Raw genomic sequence first — 19702 nt, forward strand, 5'->3', positions numbered from 1 at the left:
TCATTAAAAAGAATTCCAAAATGGTTGTAAAGAAAATTCTGTGCCCTTGACAAAACACATATTTTTAATATGATGGCACAAAAATCCATGTCAAATACCACGCTACTTTGTGTGTTTGGACTAGCCATAAAAGCTGCATAAAAGCCAGAACCAGCACCCAGGCATGTTGGTTGGTCTGGTCACAGATAGAGTAAATCTGCAACATCATTTGCAAAATACACCAGGTTTTGCTATAAACTGACATATGTGAACTGAATTGAAAATACTACCAAGAGTCTTTTTCTTAGCAAGGACATTTTATTTCACAACATTTATTTTGAGATTTGCCTCCACCCTGCATTTTATTTGTGAGTTATTTGTAAAAACAATGGTTGTTTTCCCAGTATAGAACTTTAACACAAATTTTCATCTGTATCACCACCTTCTATAAGATTTTGGCTAAGTTATTCAAGTGAGATCAGTTATTTTAGGCACCCATACTAGCATGTTTTAAGAGTGTTTAGATACTGCATGCACAGTGATTTTGGGAAATCAGATACCTTTACATCTCGGGGTTCTCATGTTTGAATGGTCATAAAAATGGATGTGGTATTCTTGGCCACCACAGCTCCTTGTTTTTCTAGTACAGAATTCTAACCTAATTTTCAAAAATATAATTAAAAAAAATAGGGAAAAAGCCTCCTTCCCCCCCAGCAGTAACTCTTATAAAAACTAGAAAGCTTCCACTTCTGCCTGATCAGATATTAAGTTGTATTTCTTTTGCTCAGTTTACAGCATAGGCTCATCTGTCCTCTGGAAAATATGAAATAAGAGTCTTTATTACAGATTTTAAAATCTTTAAAGTTGTTATTTGATTTCTTAGTCTTTTTTGCTATGTACTTACTCAGTTTCTAAGAATCTTTAAAAAATTATTATTACTATCTTTTTAACAAGCCAAACCCTACTTGACACTGCTGAGTATGCTTTCAGTTTTTGTTTGTTTGTTTGTTTGTTTTTTCATAAGGTTTGCATGAGAAAGACGTTCATACCTGCACATTCTTACTCGGGTGAACTGAGTAGTGCAAAGCCCAACTGTCCTTGCCAGGACTTGCAACATTGCTTCATTGAAAGCTGGCATATTGTGATCATCATTGTTCCTATATTGACCATTATTAAATAGCATTTTTTTCTATGGCTTCAAATGAAAAAAAGAATGATTCAAACTGTAGTATCAATATGTTTCATATTATGTCATTTGAAAGGCACACAGCTGTTTCTAGCTATCATACTATTAAAAGTAGTGCTCTCTTCTATTTCAAAAGGCAGTAGAGGGTGCTGCAGATACATCTTAGCCATAAATCTCACTTAAGTGTTAGCCCAAGCTTTCCCACAGACAAGCACAGCCTATGAAGATTCATTCAGATCAAGCTAAGAAAACAAACTCTGACTCTGATGTGTTGTTATTCATCATTTACCTATCAATAATTATGTCCTACTCCAGTGATCTGCTTTAAAAGTTGCTAGTTCATTTGAGAGAATGCAGGAACTGCCACAATAAGTCTGACCAGCAGTATGAGTAATCCAGTATCCCATCTCCACCAGAAGTCAGACACAGATAACACAGAGGAAGTGTCTTTTTTGTTTTTTTCTTTTTATTCCTCTGGGAAGCAGACATTAACATCACTGCATCAATTTGGCAGTTTTTGTTTAGTTTAACACCTTCAGGACACACAGCACAAAACTCTACATTTTTCTGTAATTGTCAAGAAGGAGAATACTGCCGATATCAAATTGCTAACTCTGCTAACTATTGTTCATCTTGTGCAAATAGCTTGGTTTTACTAGGAAGAACGAAGTAATCTAAGAGTACTGGACAGTGTATTTACATTAACTTTAGTGAGTTCTGCATGATGTCTTTCTGGGTAAGCATGGCCATATGTGCATTCATAAAAAGCAAATGGATGTCATAAAAAAGAATTTACAATAATGCAGTAGACTCACTCAACATTTCTCTTTCAGTTGCTGCAATACTGAACAGTCAAATAAATACATGCCATTCAAATGTCTTGTCTACTCAATGCATGTATATTTCTAATGTTCACAGGGTTGTTAATGATACATCACTGCTCTTCAGATATGTTAAAAGTAATTCTTCTCACTAAGGATTACAAACAAAAAGCACAGTATTACAATTTTCAAGTAACAAATTATTGATCATAGAGAAGCTTACCTGGGGATGTCACTCTCAATGGTTATACATCCATAAAGAAATACAATAATTCCAACTACTGAAGATGGAATGAGGAATTCTGTATATAAACCCAGCCATGCAAAATAAAGTCCTATCTTTTCTCCAAAATACTTTCTGAAAAATAATAATAAAAAAATATATATATGTGTCAAGGCTTTAATTTTCAAATGTGTTTTACAGATTCTTACAATCCCCCAATATTAAAATACTAATTGTCAAAGACATGGATGAAAACCCTGAGTTTCTTGAAGTCAGAATCACCAACTGAAGGGGGTGATTTGGGCAGTTAGGAGTTCTGCTTTCTGAGAAGTTATGACAGTCCTGTATCATTATAGTATGTAGAATCATAGAATGATTTGGGTTGGACAGGACCTTAAAGAGCATCTAGTTCTAACCTCCCTGCCATGGGCAGGGACACCTTCCACTAGACCATATTGCTCAAAGCCCCATCCAACCTGACCTTGAACACTTCCAGGGATGGGGCATCCACAACTTCTCTGAGCAACATGTTCCAGTGTCTCATCACTCTCATAGTTAAGAATTTCTTCCTTATATCTAATCTAAATCCACTCTCTTTCAGTTTAAAGCCATTATCCCTTGTCCTATCACTACACACCCCTGTAAAAGTCCCTCTCCAGCTTTCTTGTAGGCTTCCTTTAGGTACAGAAAGGCTGCTATAAGGTCTCCCTGGAGCCTCCTCTTCTCCAGGCTGAACAAGCCCGACTCTCTCAGCCTGTCTTCCATAGAAGAGGTGCTCCAGCCCTCTGATCATCATCATGGCCCTCCTCTAGACTCGCTCCAACATGTCCATATCCTTCTTATGCTGGGGGCCCCAAAGCTGAATGTAGTACTCCAGGTGGAGTCTCATGAGAGTGGAGTAGAGGGGGAGAATCGCCTCTCTTGACCTGCTAGTCACACTTCTTTCTATGCACCCCAGGATACAGTTGACTTCCTGGGCTGCAAGCCACATTGTCAGGTCATGTCTAGCTTCTCACCAACCAACATCCCCAAGTCTTCCACTAAAGACTGCTCTTAATCCATTCTCTGTCGAGTCTGTATTTGTGCTTGGGATAGCCCAAACCCATGTGTAGGACTTAGTATCTGCTCAGGGAAGACTGCAGCTTTTGTGTCTCCTAAATGAAGTCAGTGAAATATTCCTCACTTCCATCAAGAGTAGCAGAATTTCAATCAAATATTTAGCAGAAAACATTGGAAAGTATTTAGCTCTTCAAAAGAGTATTTAGATAAACCATTATTCCTTGCCTCTGTAGTCCTCCCGGTTTCAACTGGTGAAAGTCATGGAAATTACACCTATGGGAACATACTGATGGTGTTCTCTGGTATCTTAAAAGACAAGTAATCTTGAATTTCTGTTAAACCAGGAAGGTTTACTTGTACACTTAGCACTGGCTTTTCAGAAATAATATTCTTTTTTTTTTTACAGTTAACAGTCTCTAGACAGCTAGTTTGAAAACAAACAAACAAACAGTTTCTGCTCTGAGGAACAGTTAATTGTAGATGTTGATAAATATGCGCTAGTGCTTCAGCCCAACATCTTCATGAATCACACTGTAAGATGAAACTCACTGGCCATTCCAACATACTGTTAGGAGTGATTACAAATATTGCAAAACACTGAGAGCTTCAGGGAGCTCAAGAACTCACCATCATTAAAATAAGACTAAATTTAGATACAGTGCAACATGGTTAGAAACATTTCATAAGCCAGAGAACAAGATGGAGGAATGTTGGATGGAAAGCAGCTATACGGAGAGCACTCAGGGCATGACATCGCATTTGAATTAGACATACATTCATGCTGTGGTGGTAGAAAGAACAAAAACAATCTCAAGATAACATGCCTAATAAAAGAAAGACAAGACTTGCTTCTGTAAAGACTGAGCAGAATCCCACTTTGAGATTGATTCTGAACTCACTCACACTAGGAAATTTTTACCTAAGCTTAGCACCCGAGATTTACATTATTCCCAATGAAAATGGTTAAATGAGATTTTTGGAGGCTCAGGATTTCTTTTAACACACATAGTTCTATTCTGACAGATATAATGACAAGCCTCCATATCTTTAGAACTGAGCTCAAGTGTTTTCAGCAGTATAAGCAAAACTGAATTTTTCTACTCCTGAAAGCAGGTCTCAGGGCCAGGCTGCTCCTGCCACAGGAGAGATGGGGGCAGCAGTGCAAGCAAGGCAGACGGCCATGAGACAAGCTAAGCCTGCACAGTCAAGTTTTTGGCTCAGATTAAAGCAGTAAGTATAGAAACAGTGGGCTTTCTTCTTATTATTACAGTTCCTGCTCTTGTTCTTACACTATGACAGCTACAGCTAACTTCACATTCCTAGGCTCTCACATAGGAAGGCAGTCGATGCTGTTGTGCCCATTTCAGTGTTGCCTTACGTGAGTACCTATATTTGATTATGTTTAACCAACCTCATCCTTTAGGAAGGGCATATGCAATAATGAAACGGAAAACAGATCAAAAGCACTTCAAAGCGATACACAGACAACATTATCTTCAGCATAAGATGATGTCATAACCTGGAGAATCAGCACAAAAGGGTGGAAAATTTCATAATTCTTCTGAGAAAGGAGTACAGCCCCTACACCTGACATTTGCAAGGCCATCATAAGTAACAGACTGTGTGAAGTATCAAACAACACAGGTGAAATCATGACAGAGTGACTCAAATGGCAATAACTTAATTAGCTGTGTAATTCTCTTTCATTTCAGAAAGACAACTTGCAGAAGTCAGAATGGGAATACTATTTACAGTAACCAGTCTTTAAACAACATATATCAGATTAGTAACTCTACATTCACACCACAGCATAGTTTTTAAGCACCTTGGGACGAAAGATTATCACGTTTACAGAGGATATAGGGTGTTTCAAAAAGATGGGTCTAATTTCAAAAATATAGTGACTTCACATTGGGTCCCTCTTTTTGAAACACCCTGTATAAGGAACTATGGTATAGAATAATTTATAAAATGATAATCTTAAATATTCATGTCGTACATATAATCCAAATACTGTAGGATTAGCATGTAACCTGGAACATGCCAGGTAATTTTGGAGGTCATTTTTAGTATGCAGTTTTCTTTTTCTTCACATTTGTTGTTTTTTGATTATTTTTTTTAATATGAGTTGAGGGAGGAAATACTTGGTTAAAATATGGAAATAATCAGATGGCCTATAGCTTTTCTTCAAGCATCATGTGTGGGTCAACATGGCATTGGAGCAGCACAGGACACAGGGAGACTCAATTTGCTCTCAGGTTTCCTTCTGACTGGGAAGTGACACACCTTGCATTTGACAGTAAGGCAAACTTCACATCCTAGAAACATGGAACAAGAAGGAGGAGAATGGAATTATCCTGATACCTGTCTTCTCACTCCTTCCTTATTTGTAGAGTTGTGCAACATGCATAGCACATTGCTCTAAAGAGGTCAAAGCAGACATGAAAACAGACCATAAACTGGGCTGTTCTAAACTGTTTATTGTTTTGACAAAGGACTGCAAATTAGCACAGTGTTCAAATCCCAGAAGCATTCAAGACCAGCTGACCAGGGTCGATGAAGTTGAAGCTTCCTTTAGAAGCCTCTAGCCTTCTAGTGACAACTGTGATCTGTAACTTATAAAGCAAAGGGTTGCTATTTGCATCCCTGCCAAGACAAAGTGAGAAGAGCTCAGAAATGTCCTGGCAGTATTGAAAAAAGCAGTTGCCAAGAAGAAAACTGCACAATGTTCTGTAACTTAACTGTTTTGAAAAGAAAAATAATTAGGACTGCTGTGCCCAAGCTCAGTCCACCAATGTGTCAGAAAGTGAAATAATCTAAGGAGAAGCAATGACAGTGCTTGGAAGCATGATGACAAATTTAAATATAAGTTTATCAAGCTAGCAGAACACAGGATGTGGACATGCTTCTTCCTTTTTTGACATGTCCCAAGACCTGTTCTCCCTTTGCCCAGGAGTCAAGCCTCTACAAACACCTGTGACAACATCTATTGCAGCCACAACTGGATTCAATGATTTTTGGCTCAGACCTTAAGAATATCATGAGGTGTATTTCTTTCTAGCACCTCTCTACAAATTTCTTAAGAAAGGCACACTGGACATGGTTTTACAATGTTTGAAGGCATTCCACCCCTACTCAAGTCAACAGTTTCATGCTAGTAAATTACAATGCTATTTGACTTTGAAAGCAGGATAAATTTTCTCAAATGTGGACTTACTAGCCCCTCTATATTTTCATGCTAAAAGGAAAAAAAAATAGAATTATTGTAGTGAATGAAGAGGTAAATAATATGTTCCTCAAGGGTGGAGTAAGATATATATCAAGAAAAGGAATTTTGACATTTTTTTGTATATTTACACCAAGATCTTGGCATCTTCTCTCATTTACATTGCGATAAAACCTGTCTTTATTATACTCAAGGAATTGCTCGTTATTTATGCTGGCATGGAAACAGTGAATCGAGGCGAGAGTTTTGCCCTCTGTTGGTAGCTAACTCACATCCTGTTTACAGGATGTTTACTCACATCCAGACAAAGCTGAGGACTAATCCTTTCCAAAGTGTGCTTGTGGATGACCCGCTACAAAGTGTCACAAAAAAAGTAGGCCCTCTCCATTGCACGAGCTTTATTTCCACATTAGTTATATTCTAATGTAGAGAAATGGCCTTTTATATACACATATGCAACAAAAGCAGCAGTTCTCATCCAAAGCAAGGGGCAAATGGCTTTGATAATGAGTATGCACCACTCCTTTCAAAAGCAGCAGCCAAGCATTTTGTTCTGTGTGTTGTTAAAGCCTAGGTGGAATTTTGTGCCTTTCTTTTTGGAAGACTTTTTGAATGCTGATTAAATGGCCACCTACCAAGCACTAAGTTCTCTTCAGTAAGAATCATGTCTCTAAGGAAAGATTTGGCCAAATCATCCATAACTTCTTCAGAAGCTGAACGAAATCATGTTTTTTTATAAATTCCCAAGAACAAGAACATTATAAGAAACAGCTTTAAAAAACCCCACAAAACATCAAAAGTCACCTGTAGAAAGCACATTCCCTCTCATGGCAGAGTTAGAATAAGTGCTGGAAAGGCTGCAGTAAAAATGTTTACTCAATTCCCTCTGCTTCACCCATATAACACTTGAATCAGACATCTGCAATGCACTTCTGTCTGTCTGACTGCCAAACCAACATCAAAAAGAATAACTAATAATTAAACTCTCTACTTGCACGTTGGTCGCAGTGCTTTCATGCCAAGTTGTGAAATTTATAAATAGACTAAGATTTGAGAAGGGGGGAGAAAGAGCAAAGGAAAAAACAACAACAACAAACCCCCCAAAAAAACCAAAAACAACAAAAAAACCCACAAACCCTTAGTTTTTGACTGCAAAAATAAGTGTGGGATACCTGGAATGTGAGTAAACCATGTGGTGTGTGACACACACTGGAAAGAACGCTGGAATTGTTCAGGAACAAAGTTTAAAAAGCAAGGAAAAGACACTGTGGACACTGAGTCACCTAACTGGAAAATCTGTTCCAAACTCTTCAGTTTTTTCATTTCCATACACCATTCTAGGCCAGCTGTTATTTCGCATTTGCCACAATTCATTCCAACACGCCTATGGTGGTGGAATAGTTTCTACGCAATAGTTTCTATGCAAAACTAAACTGATTTACAGCTATTTGTTGGGCAGGCTTTCCTCTGTGCAAGTGGTCAAATAAGTCATATGTATTACTTATGCCTTCAAAATAAACCTATTCACACAGATTGTGGACAAAATTCTGGTATTTCTACTGTCAGGAGAAAGGACAAACAGTCCTCTAAAAGTATAGATTCATGTCAGACCACCTCTTCTACCAGAGCTACTTTTAAGACTGCTTAAGTATAGAAAAAACCCCAGTTACTACAACAGAATCAGGAGCAGGACATAACATCTCTTTATACCCTACCATTTCACTCCAGGTACAGCTGCCTGTGTCCAAACTTTTCTGTATTTGTCATTTTTTCTCCACTTGAAAATTTTCCCAGGGCAGGATTCAAGCATTTATTACAACCATCTGGGACACCTGGGTGGAATTACAGCTCAGCAGCAGCAGTGAGGCTGCTGTGCATCTAAAGATCCTAGAGATTTCTACCATGTTTGTGCCTGACATCATACACACACATGTTCTGTCCAGACAGTCCCAAGAAGAAACATATCAGTACTAAATCTAGATATGCGAGAGTGCACCAAATGGAGCAATATGGAAGCCAAGAAAGGCTCCTGGCAGAAGACAAGCCCCTTGGAACAACTTGCCAAGAGACTTAAAAACTTTTTTTAGTAAAATATTAAGAGGAGAAGAAAAACAACTACAGTATCTCAGCTAAATTACAATGCAGCTAAGTCTGAGGCAAGAAAGAAAAAGTCCATTAGAAAGGCCAACTGGTTCTCCCTACAGAAAACAAAGAAAGGAGCCTCTGTCCAAGGTAAGAGTGCATGGTTTTCCCTAAACTGGAGAAAAAGATCAAGACTTTCCAGTAGAGAGTAATTATGAGGGTGTTTGTGAAAATAGTTGATAAGCCAATGCAAGAACACTAAATCAAACCCTAAATGCTAAAAGCTAGCTCTATCCTTCATGTTTGTGGCCACATCTGCGAATGTCCCTCATTCACTTTAGAACACTTGGGACCAGATTGGTAAGACCTGGAAACAAGTTCAGAGTCACAGCCTGTCTATTGATTTCTATACAAGGCTTCATACTCTGCCAGTTTTCTCTAGCAAGTGATGGATTGAGTCATCTGCAGTGCTTCTGTCTGAGAGCATTCACCGAAGATCAACAAAGAAACTATGAATCCAACCCTTTTTGCCTCAAAGTAGAACAAAACAAGATGCCACAAGACCCCTTTAATCAAGCCCTTATAGTTAAAGTTCTTGTTTGAAAACATTAGTTAACAAGTGTTTGCTGTCTCCTCCAATGGTACCTGAAGTCTGGAGCCAAACCTCCTTAAATTACAGATTATACCAGCCACAGATATTTTTTCTCACAAGGCACTGTGAAATATTATTTGCCATCTATTATAGGACAAAAAAAAAAATCTGTCAAAATATTGCAACTCCTCAGAGAACAGTAATTTTGAAATCCACTTAGATGTAGAAGTATGTTTTCCCCTAGTCTCTTGGTTCTTAACAAATAAGTACTACCCAACACAGTAACAGGGTACTGTTTAGGGAGAAGGTGATCTGTGCAGAAGAAAGTAATATTATGTTCTCAAATTTTAATTTATTCAAAAACCTTGGAAAAGTATCTATAATAAAAACCACAGAATTTGTGTATTAACTGCAATTTAAAATATCAAAAGATCAAACCTTACCCAGTAAAGAAATAAAACCAGGACAAGCTACTCACTGAGCTTCATAGATTCACAAATCTTAATGTTTCCATTCCAAGATTTGTGGTGATGGATTATAAGATGAAAAAAAGCCTTTTTTTGCTGACTGTAATACAAAAAATAATAGAAGTATAATAAGTAGATGTAATGGGGCTGAGACAGCAATTAAGATTGACTACCTACCAACTGTATAAGCAAGCAACAGGATGCTGGTAGTCAGAAGCACTGTGTCTGCATTCTCCCCTCTGTTATGGGAGAATACGAAGCTTCAGTGCTTCTACAGAGCATTTTGGGATTTTTGTGTGGCCTTTGTAAATTTCCAGATCCCCATGGTTAAAGACACCTTTTATCAGAGAGCTAGACACAAAAAGAACATAATTTGCAGGAATGCAAAAACAATAATGTACTCCTACATAACACTTTAGGTGCAGTAATCACAGTCCTTAACCTCATACAGTGTTTAAAAGTATGAAGTGCCTGATTACATTATTCTGTTGATGTCTGGATTTACCTGTCATGTTCTTTGCCTACAAAAGTTCTATGTGTCTCTGAAAATGCAGTAGCAGCAGAATATCCTACTGAAAAGAGACATTTTCCGTAAGAGTAGTAATGCAGTGTTTGTCCTGTCACTTCTAAGAACTCATCCAGAAGACAACCTATGTACACTCAGTATCTCTTTAGCTTTCTCTACTTTATTCTTTAGCATACTTTAGCACTCAAACATGTCAGCAACCCTCCAAACCTAGCAAATTAAAAATACACAGCAGGTGGCCTGGCTACCTGAGGCTGAGTCAATACCAGTGTAAGTCAATAGAGGTTCCTATAAGGAAAGGACTACAGTTTCACTTCATAAACACCTCAGCACACCAAGTGATGCTCTAGATAAGAAAAAAAAAATTCATTCAGTTATACATATAAGATTTACTCTCATAATACACTCTAAAAGCTCCTAAAAATAAAGAGTAACCTATTTAATATGATACAGTGATTCAGCTTTTATTTTAGACTGGAAGGGAAGTTACCTTGACTCTTTCATCCTATTTTTTAACACCTATTATGACTTGGGTTTCTGGCTTTTCTTTACTTGCAAAGAAAGTATTTGCCAAAGTTTTTACCTTGAACAAATGTGAGGTCACTGATACTTTATCACTTTCTAATCTTCAGTTTTCACAAGATAATTTGCATGATTTTCATCATCTAGGTTAACGGAGTTTGAAACTCAAATACTAACTTCTTTTCATACATATCTTTGATTTATAAAAACTAATATTTCATGAAAACTTTCTGGCTTTTCAAATTAACATAGCAAAGCTTTACTACTGAGTCTGAATTCATTTACTGTATTTGCTTTAGTAAGTAAGTACTTTTAAGTACTTGCACTGTATTACTGTTGTCAGATAGACACCATCTAGTGGCTAATAAACAGATGTATATCTTCCAATAAAAGACAAGGGTAATAAATTCTTTTTTTTAGTCACAATATTACTGTACACCTTGAGATAGCAAGGCTTGCCTCTTGGCATTTTGAGACAATAAGAGAGTTGCAGAACTTTCTTGTTTAACTAAAATTTAAACTGCTAGTCGTCAGTACTTCTGAGACTGTGATAAATGCAAAGGCAAACAAAACACATTCAGATGCATCCTGTAAGTTAAATGCATGCAAGAGTTTCTGGATAATTGTCTTTCAGGCCTTCAGTAATCCCACGTCAGGGGGAAAGGTTGAAGAAAGGAAAATACAGTCTTGGTGAAAGAGGATCAGGTTAGGGAATACTGAAGCAAACTGGACACACATAAGTCCATAGGCCCTAATGGGATGCATCCATGACTGCTGAGGGAGCGGGTAGACGTCATTGCAAAACCACTCTCAATAACCTTACATTGATGATGGCAACTGGAAGAAGTCCCCAAAGACTGGAGGAAAGCAAATGTCACCCCCATCTTCAAGAAGGACAAGAAAGAGGACCCAGGGAACTACAGGCTGATCTGCCTCACCTCAGTCCCAGGGAAGGTGATGGAGCAGCTAAGCCTGGAAACCATTTTCAGGCACATTAAAAATGAGAATAGCATCAGGAGTAGTCAGCACAGCTTCACCAAGGGGAAGTCATGCTTGATCAACTTCATAAACTTCTATGATGAAGTGACTGACCTGTTAGATGATGGGAGAGAAATAAATATTGTCTACTTGGACTCAGCAAGGCCTTTGACACTGTTTCCCATAAGATCCTCATAGAGTAGCTGTTGATGTACGGGCTTGATGAGCAGACAATGAAGTGTATAGAAAACTGGCTGAATGGCTGGGCCCAGAGGGTGGTGGTCAGTGGAACGAAGTCTAGTTGGAAGCCAATGACTAGCGGTGTACCCCAGGGGTCAATATTGGGTCCAGTCCTGTCAAGGGAGATGATACTTCCCCTCTGCTCAGCAATGGTGAGGCCACAGTGGGAGTACTGCATCCAGTACTGAGATTCTCATTACAAGAGAGACATGGACATACTGGAGAAAGTCCAATGAAGAGCCACAAGGGTGATTAAGGGACTGGAGCACCTCACATATGAGGAAAAGCTGAGACAGCCGAGACTGTTTTGCCTGGAGAAGGCTTAAGGGTGATCTTATGCAAATACCTGAAGGGAAGGTGCAAAGAGGATGGAGTCAGTCTCTTTTCAGTGGTTCCCAGTGACAGAATAGCAGGCAATGGGCACAAACTGAAGCACAGGAGGTTCATCTGAACATCAGGAAACACTTCGTTACTGTGAGGGTCACAGCACTGAAATAGGTTGCCCAAGGAGACTGCAGAATCACGCTCCTTAGAAATATTAAAAAATTATCTAGTCATAGTCCTAGGAAACTGGTTCTGCATGGCCCTGTTTGAGCAGCGTTTTGGACCAGATGACATCCACAGGTCCCCACCAACCTCAACCATTCTGTGATTCTGTAATCTTTGACCACTTCAAGTGTAACTATTTCATCAAGACAGTAATGTACAACAGCAGTAATCACCTGCTCAAATATTGCATTAAAATGTTCGTTTTTCTGTTCTTTTTACTGACTGTGGAAGTTCAGAGATTTCTCATGCTGGAAACCTTCATGTGGGTATTTTCTGGGCATAATTGTTACATGGAGCCCAGTTCTTAATCTCTTCTCTTGCTATCTTTGTTTTGTCCACTGTTGGAAACAGGTTACTGGATCGGACAAAACTATGGTCTGTTCTAATGTAACTTTTGTACAGAGACAGCTGGGACCCTCATACCGATCATCTTAATATTAGGGTATACCTTTAAACCAAATGACAAGGATTGGTCTTAACTCCTTGTCAGCGCTAAAGGAATCAGAAAAGGACCTCCTTTCACCCCAGCATGCCATAGCCAGAACTTTCTACTGAGATTAAGATGTCAAGAACAGTTTTACAAGAGAGATAAGCAGAACCGTAACCACCCAAATGCAGCAAGAGTTTTCTCCTTCCTGCAGTTCCAAGCCATATACACTTCTAGATGTCTCCTGGATGCCTACAAGTATTTTCATGCCTGTATTTAAAAATGTGCAGGACTTTATCTTTTGTTTCAGTGTGGCCTCCAACCTCTTGTTTTTGCTTCTCCAGTTTAAAACAACAAAATTTAATTTCCCATCAAAATACAATGATACAACCTCTAAAGATACCTGTTGGATTGGGATGTGTCACTCAAATGCATTAAGAAATAGCAGTTTTGGGCTGTGAAGTTTAGGCGTCGTACAGGCACAATGGAATTTAGTCTGAGCCAGTTCTGCACACAGATAAAACAAAATTCTAGCTGCTTACAAAACTACACAATCCAACGGAGAGGCACCAGGAATCTGCATGGAAACAACCTCAGTCATCAGAACCTTGGCTTTGCACAAGTCCTCATGTAGAGGTGCATAACTTTTGCTGGATCTAGTTTTTGAAAATTCCACTGAAGGAGTGAGGAATCTGGATGGTAATGAGGATCTTAGTGCTCACACAGTGACCTGAAGCCTGGGAATTATGTTTATCAGAAAGCAGGGATCTGTTTTTCCTCAGCACTGCAATACAAGCCTACTGGTTTAAAATTCCATCTCTCATACAAGCACCAATAAATAAGACCAAGCTCTTGACAAAACAGACAGAGAGAGAACCACTTCCTACAGGGCTGGCAAAGTCTATGAAATCCAAAGCTGTAAGTAAATCATCTCACCCCAGTTACAGGTCTGCGCTGAGTAGAATAATTCAATACAAATTCTTCAGTGATTTATGCATCATGAGCAAAAACCCTCTGCTTTGCAATAAACACAGGCTGGAGCATTCGTGTAAGCCCTGTGATGAGAAGTTCCAGGGGCTGAGTGGAAACTCCATAGAACTGCAGATGAAAAGTCTGTCCTAGCATCAGGCATCTAATATGCAGATCATTTAGTGGATGCATGACACGATACAAAAGTCTGTTCATACATAAACTGGGGTCGTGAGGTGTAATGAGCTCACAGAGACAATGGAAAGGGGAAAGAATTATAATGATGGAGAAAGAGTTCCTTTCTCAACAGCTAGGACTATGCACCAGGTTCCCACCTTCTGACTCCCTCCAGGAAGGTCTTTGCTGTAAAAACTGGCACAAAGGACATCAGGGCTGAGTGGATCCTGGCACAGCACTTCCCACTCTATCTGCTGCTTTAACGATGATGAACTATAAGATGAACATACCCCATGTTGGGACTGAATCTTTGTTGTAGAGTTCTTTGGAACTATAAAAAGATGTTGGACTCAAAGTGCAAAAGGGTTATAGTGAGAAGATACACTCAGATTATTGCCTTAGGCACGTTCTCAGCAGTGGTTTGAAAAGCAGCTAGATGGACTACTGCCAAAGTTACTGGCAGAGCTCATGGGTATTTTTCTACTTTATGCTATGTTTGTTTGATTACTGCAGTTTCCCAGGCTTAAAGCTGGTTTTTTTTATTTTTCTTAATAAAGAATTCCTTGCATGTAGCCTCAACATCTTTGTGAATGTTGAAGATATGCCTGCTAAAGACAGTCAGGGAAAAGTTGCATAGTGTTCCAGTATTTCTGTATGGGAGCTGAGCCATTTAATTATTTACCAAGAACTCTTTTTTACTGTCATTACACACCTGGCATAACAGGACCATCTCCAGGATCCCTTGAATCAGAGTAGTCTCTGAAGAATGGTACAGTAATTCGCCAGAGTAAGGGGGAAAGCACAACACTCTAAACACACTGATCACTAATACCCAAAAAGAAAGCAAGTTTACTCGTCCTTCAAAGGGAAAGGGAATCCCAAAAAATGAGGAGCACCCCACTGGCATATAATGAAGAAAAGAGGTTATTAAAAAAAAAAATCATCAACAGGTAAGACTGAAACATGCTTGGTTTCCACTGAAAAGGCATTTCTGTTAAACAGGGAATAAAAATGTCAGGTAGAGAAAAGCTCCTCATTGTAATAGTGCACAGACCCTGTGCTGTGATGTCTTACTTAGAAGGTAGTACATAACCACCTAACCTTGCAATTGCTTCAGTAGAGAGAAAATGTCATAACATAACTATTCTCCAGGCATTAGGAACTGTATATTACCCTGCACATCTACCATGGTGTTTTCTTTCCTCTTTGAAGCATTATGAAAGCTGGTGATAGTCAGGTAAGCCTTGCAGAGGGAGGGTGTGAAGGGTCCTCACTGCTCTCAGTCTGCTGGCTGTATATGGGACAGAGGTCTCACTGTTCTTGGCTTTGAAACCTGGCTTTCAGAAAATATATAGGTATTTGTTGCAAAACTGGGAGCTGTAAGACTGACCTGCTGGGTCAGCCAGCCCACTACAGAGCGGGGCATTATATATAGATCCATCCCAAAATATTAGTCTGCACTGATCCTGCTTAGCTCTGAGGCAAGCATTACAGAGGGTTGTTCAATCCCTGTGAGATAACCACATATCACAAGGTTGCTTTCTGCCAAAGTAGTTACCTTGCATAAAAAATAAAGATTGGATGTTTGATTAGGTTAATTCACAGTACCACCAGAAGAGTGACAAAGAAACTGAGGAAATAAAACATATAAGAGAATCTGTACTTTGAGGATCAATAACCACAAAGTTATCATAAACAATGACTAAACAATATATGAGCTTACTTCATGAATGAAGGAGGGCACTGCAGACCTTTATTTTCAAGTTCTTAGAGCCCTAGACAGTGTGTGGAGACAAATGTTCTCTCTCCAGAGATGAAGATGTGGCTACAAAGGACAGTGGTGAAAGAAGCAGTGTTTTGCTAATGTATTAAGCAGGAGACATGGCAACAGTTAGGGGAATGCTGTACCAGAAATTGATCTTAACCACACTTTTGCCAAGGAAGAAACACATCTCCAAAGACAGTAAAAACACCATTTCAGTAGAACTCTCCCTTTCTTACTTCATTGCTTCTTCAAAACTATTCTATCCAAAGTAGCGTAAGCAGATATAACCAATTTGGTTTTTGTGGTGAAGATTGAAGAAATAAGTTAAAAGGAAAAAAGGCAAACCAGTAATAACACTTTTGGGGTTGATTGCTTACGTTGAACACTGCACTACAGAAGCTCCAAAACACTGAAAGTGAGGCAACAGTATCCAGAACAAGGACAATCGAAATTCGGAATATCATAGGTCTGTCATGGCTTTAAAAACTGCCAGGAAGAGAAAGCTACAGGCTGTTCTGCTTTGGGAAAATGGAATTCAAATGCAGGAACAGGGGGGAACTGGGGACTGTTTGGTCAAGAGTAGGTTCAACATAGGCACACTGCAATGAAGGGCCAGAATTCATTACACACAAAGTTGAAACAATTTTCCACACAAAAGAAAAACATAGTTAAAAATAGTGAGGAAGAAATATATTAGGAAGACAGTTTGAGTAACAGAAACTCTCATTTTGATTTACATGCTACACGCTATAAATAATATTTTGGTTAATGTACTTTTCCACCTACGCCTGCAATAAGAGTTATTGTATACATAGTCTTAATCTTTACAATGACCATGTCTTCCCAGTTTTATGCTTTACAGGAAGATAAGCATATACACGCACTTGGGGATTTGAAAGTAATCTTGCTATAGATAATTAGGTGAAGTTAGGTGAAGTCCTAGCAATAGGAAATAGAAATGAAAACATGAAGAATGAGACAGGTTAGAAGGTCGTAATGAGCTGAGACCTGTTAGAAGAACTAATATTAAAATAACCTCCACCACAATGAAAAACGAGCTAGCTCTGCTTGACTTCCCTAGGGTAAGGTAATTTTGTATTATAACAAGATAACAAAAGGGGATCTCTCCTTTATGATGGTCATCCCCTATCTAGAATTTTACTTCATACACAGGTTCTCATCTGCAGGTGCTTCAAGTTGTCCACCAAGAAGATAACTTGCCAGTTTTCCAAGAGTTAAGTAAGCTTTTGTCTTCAAAAGATAACCACCTGTTTGTGATATCAGTAACCTTAGCATACTCATTTCATCTGTCATTTAGACCTCCTAAGTGCCAAAAGTTGCATTCAACCAGAAATATAATTCATTATAAATTCTATTGCACTTCTTATACTTGCTGCATGTTTTCTTGACCTGCTCTAACTCATTACAGGTGCACTGCTAAAAGAGGAAAGACAGTGGCTGTAGGCTGTACCAAGGAAAATTTGGTCTGGACAACAGGAAAAAATTCTTCCCCTTGAGTGTGGCACAGCACTAGAAAGGGTGCCCAGAGACGCCATGTCCTCTCCGTCCTTGGAGATTTCAGATCTTGTGAGCAACTTGATCTGGTTTTCAAGCAAGCCTTGCTTTGAGCAGGGAGTAGATCTAGAAACCTCCAGAGGTCCCTATTCAGTACCTATTCATTCTAGAATCACACAGTTAAAACTTTGAACAGCATAGATTTATAAAATATTTATTAAAAATATCATAAAACCTGTTTTCTTTATGCAGGTTCATAAACTCCCAGAGAGTATCCTCCCTGTCTCTGGACCAACAGCAGTATTACCCCTTAGGAAACTAGCAATGCTTTAAGTGCAAAAATTTTTAAAAACTGGGTTTGAACTCATCTTCTTTTGAGGAAAGAGCATCATCAAAATCGAAAAAAATCAATGAACCATAGATATGTTTTAATAGAATCTTTTAAATTTGGATTGAGAGGAACTACTGTTGATAAGCACATTCCTACAGGAAAGTTACACTAGAGAAACTCTCTACTAGAAATCAATATTTAAATTAGTATGGCAAAAAAAAAGTATAACAGACAAACCTCTAGAGCCCTGCACGTCCTAGAACTGCAATTTTCATTCCCTGCTGTTCATATGTCAGTCATGCCTTCCAAGTTCAAGGGTGAATGAAAGAGGAGATAAACCTCTTTCAGCACTTCTAGCCTAAGATATCTGTTAGCAAATATTTTGTAATTTCCCTCTCAAAAATTTTCATTGTCCTCTTCAACTGAGTTGAAAATAGACATACATGAAAGGCAAAAACTGAATTCATATGGCTATATTTAGACATTCATATACTTTTGAAAATAAAGTACTGCCTTAGCCAGGCTTTGTTTTAAGCAATGTTGTTTGATATCTGGATGCGCACTGAGAGACTGGGTGCTATAAAGATTTTACAAAACAACCCTCAAATCATACAAGATCTGCACTACATACTCCTTTCAAGTTTTTAACTGAAATTGTTTTGCTCTAGAATAGAAATATGGAACACTCCCTGTGTTCTTGTTTGGTGAAACTCTCCTCACTCACAACTGAATTTCCTAATTCACAAAAAAAAAAAAAAAAAAAAAAAAAAAAGGTTTTCCCTATAGTCCATAAAGGCGCATAAAGCCAGAGCACAATACTTTTACAGATTAAGACACGGGTGAATAGCACTGTCACTGAATAGCGTAATGGTCCTTTATTAGGTTTTACACTTTTAAGAACTTGAAAATATTCTAAGATTGACTATGAAGTTAGCAGTCCCTCAGGATATCAGACCTTAGAAGAGACCTCAGAGAACTCCTGGTCTGTGCCAAGACTGAGCATAACAACTATGTAGTTCCTAGCTTTGGTGTAAAATCACTTGGAAACTGTCAACAGCTGTATGGCCAGAAGCGAGGAACTGAGGCACTGGGAACAATTTATAATAATTCTACAGTTCCATATCTAGTCTTCCAGCACAGGTACTTTGGTTAAAACACGAGTTTGAATTTGCATTCTTGCTGTGTAAAGGTGAAACAGTTAGAAAGTTAAACAGTTAAAAATATTTGCACTGTTAAAAGTTGTATTAAAAATTACACTAAAAAGTCTAATTAATTTGGGGATGTGAATATTATTCAAGCAATATACTTACAGTTCATGTATTTGAAAACATCAGTCAGAACAGGCTTTGAATATAAGGCAAAATAAATGCTACTTCTTCTGTCAATCAAAGCCTGAATATAAACTTGTTAAGTTACAGTGCTCCCATAACCAGAAAAAAAGTTGAGTATAATCTAACCAATCTAAGAAAGAAGCGTCACAGTAAATTATCAAAATCCTTGAAGTGTGGCTGATGTATGCCAAGGAAATAAGCATCCACACTGAGACTGAGCTCAAATCCTCCCCACAGTACAGATGTACAAAAATTTTGTTCAGTTGCAGAAAGAAAAGGGTGGTAATTCTTCAGGTATATATACTCTAAAGCTTTGACATTATCCAGAAAATAAAAACCACATTTATTTTAGTGGTAACAGTCAAACTTACAGTCAAACTAAGTATGGAAGATAAAAGCAAGAAAAATAATCTCTGAGAACAAAGAATCAATTGCACATGTCTGGTCCTTTCTTTTTCTTTCTCACAGAAGTTTAAACCACATAATTTCTATTAAATCATATCAGTATAGTGAAACATTATAATGGAGACAGCAAAATACAAATGAAGATGGAGTGTAAGCAGATGTAGCTCTATTTGTCATTCAGCTGAGCTCTCAGGTCTGGTAAAACTTGAGAATTCTTCTAGGCAGACACAGTTTAACTTAATATTTGTAATATTTACTAACAGCATACCAAGTGTTCTAATGTTGTTCTGATTTACCTATTACACACTGTAGCCTGGCCTGGAATAACTGGC

General features: G+C 38.3%; 1 protein-coding gene across 1 annotated transcript in view; it reads right to left on the reverse strand.

The window, feature by feature from the left end:
* Window positions 1-19702, reverse strand: part of ANO2 (anoctamin 2) — a 185121-nt gene that overhangs the window by 113827 nt on the left and 51592 nt on the right. Inside the window, exon 11 of the mRNA XM_065640876.1 lies at window positions 2210-2344. Within this exon, the coding sequence (XP_065496948.1) occupies window positions 2210-2344 (135 nt within the window). The remainder of the gene's footprint in view (window positions 1-2209; window positions 2345-19702) is intronic.

Source organism: Caloenas nicobarica, chromosome 1 (assembly GCF_036013445.1).
Source record: "Caloenas nicobarica isolate bCalNic1 chromosome 1, bCalNic1.hap1, whole genome shotgun sequence".
In the NCBI taxonomy this organism is placed as follows: Eukaryota; Metazoa; Chordata; class Aves; order Columbiformes; family Columbidae; genus Caloenas; species Caloenas nicobarica.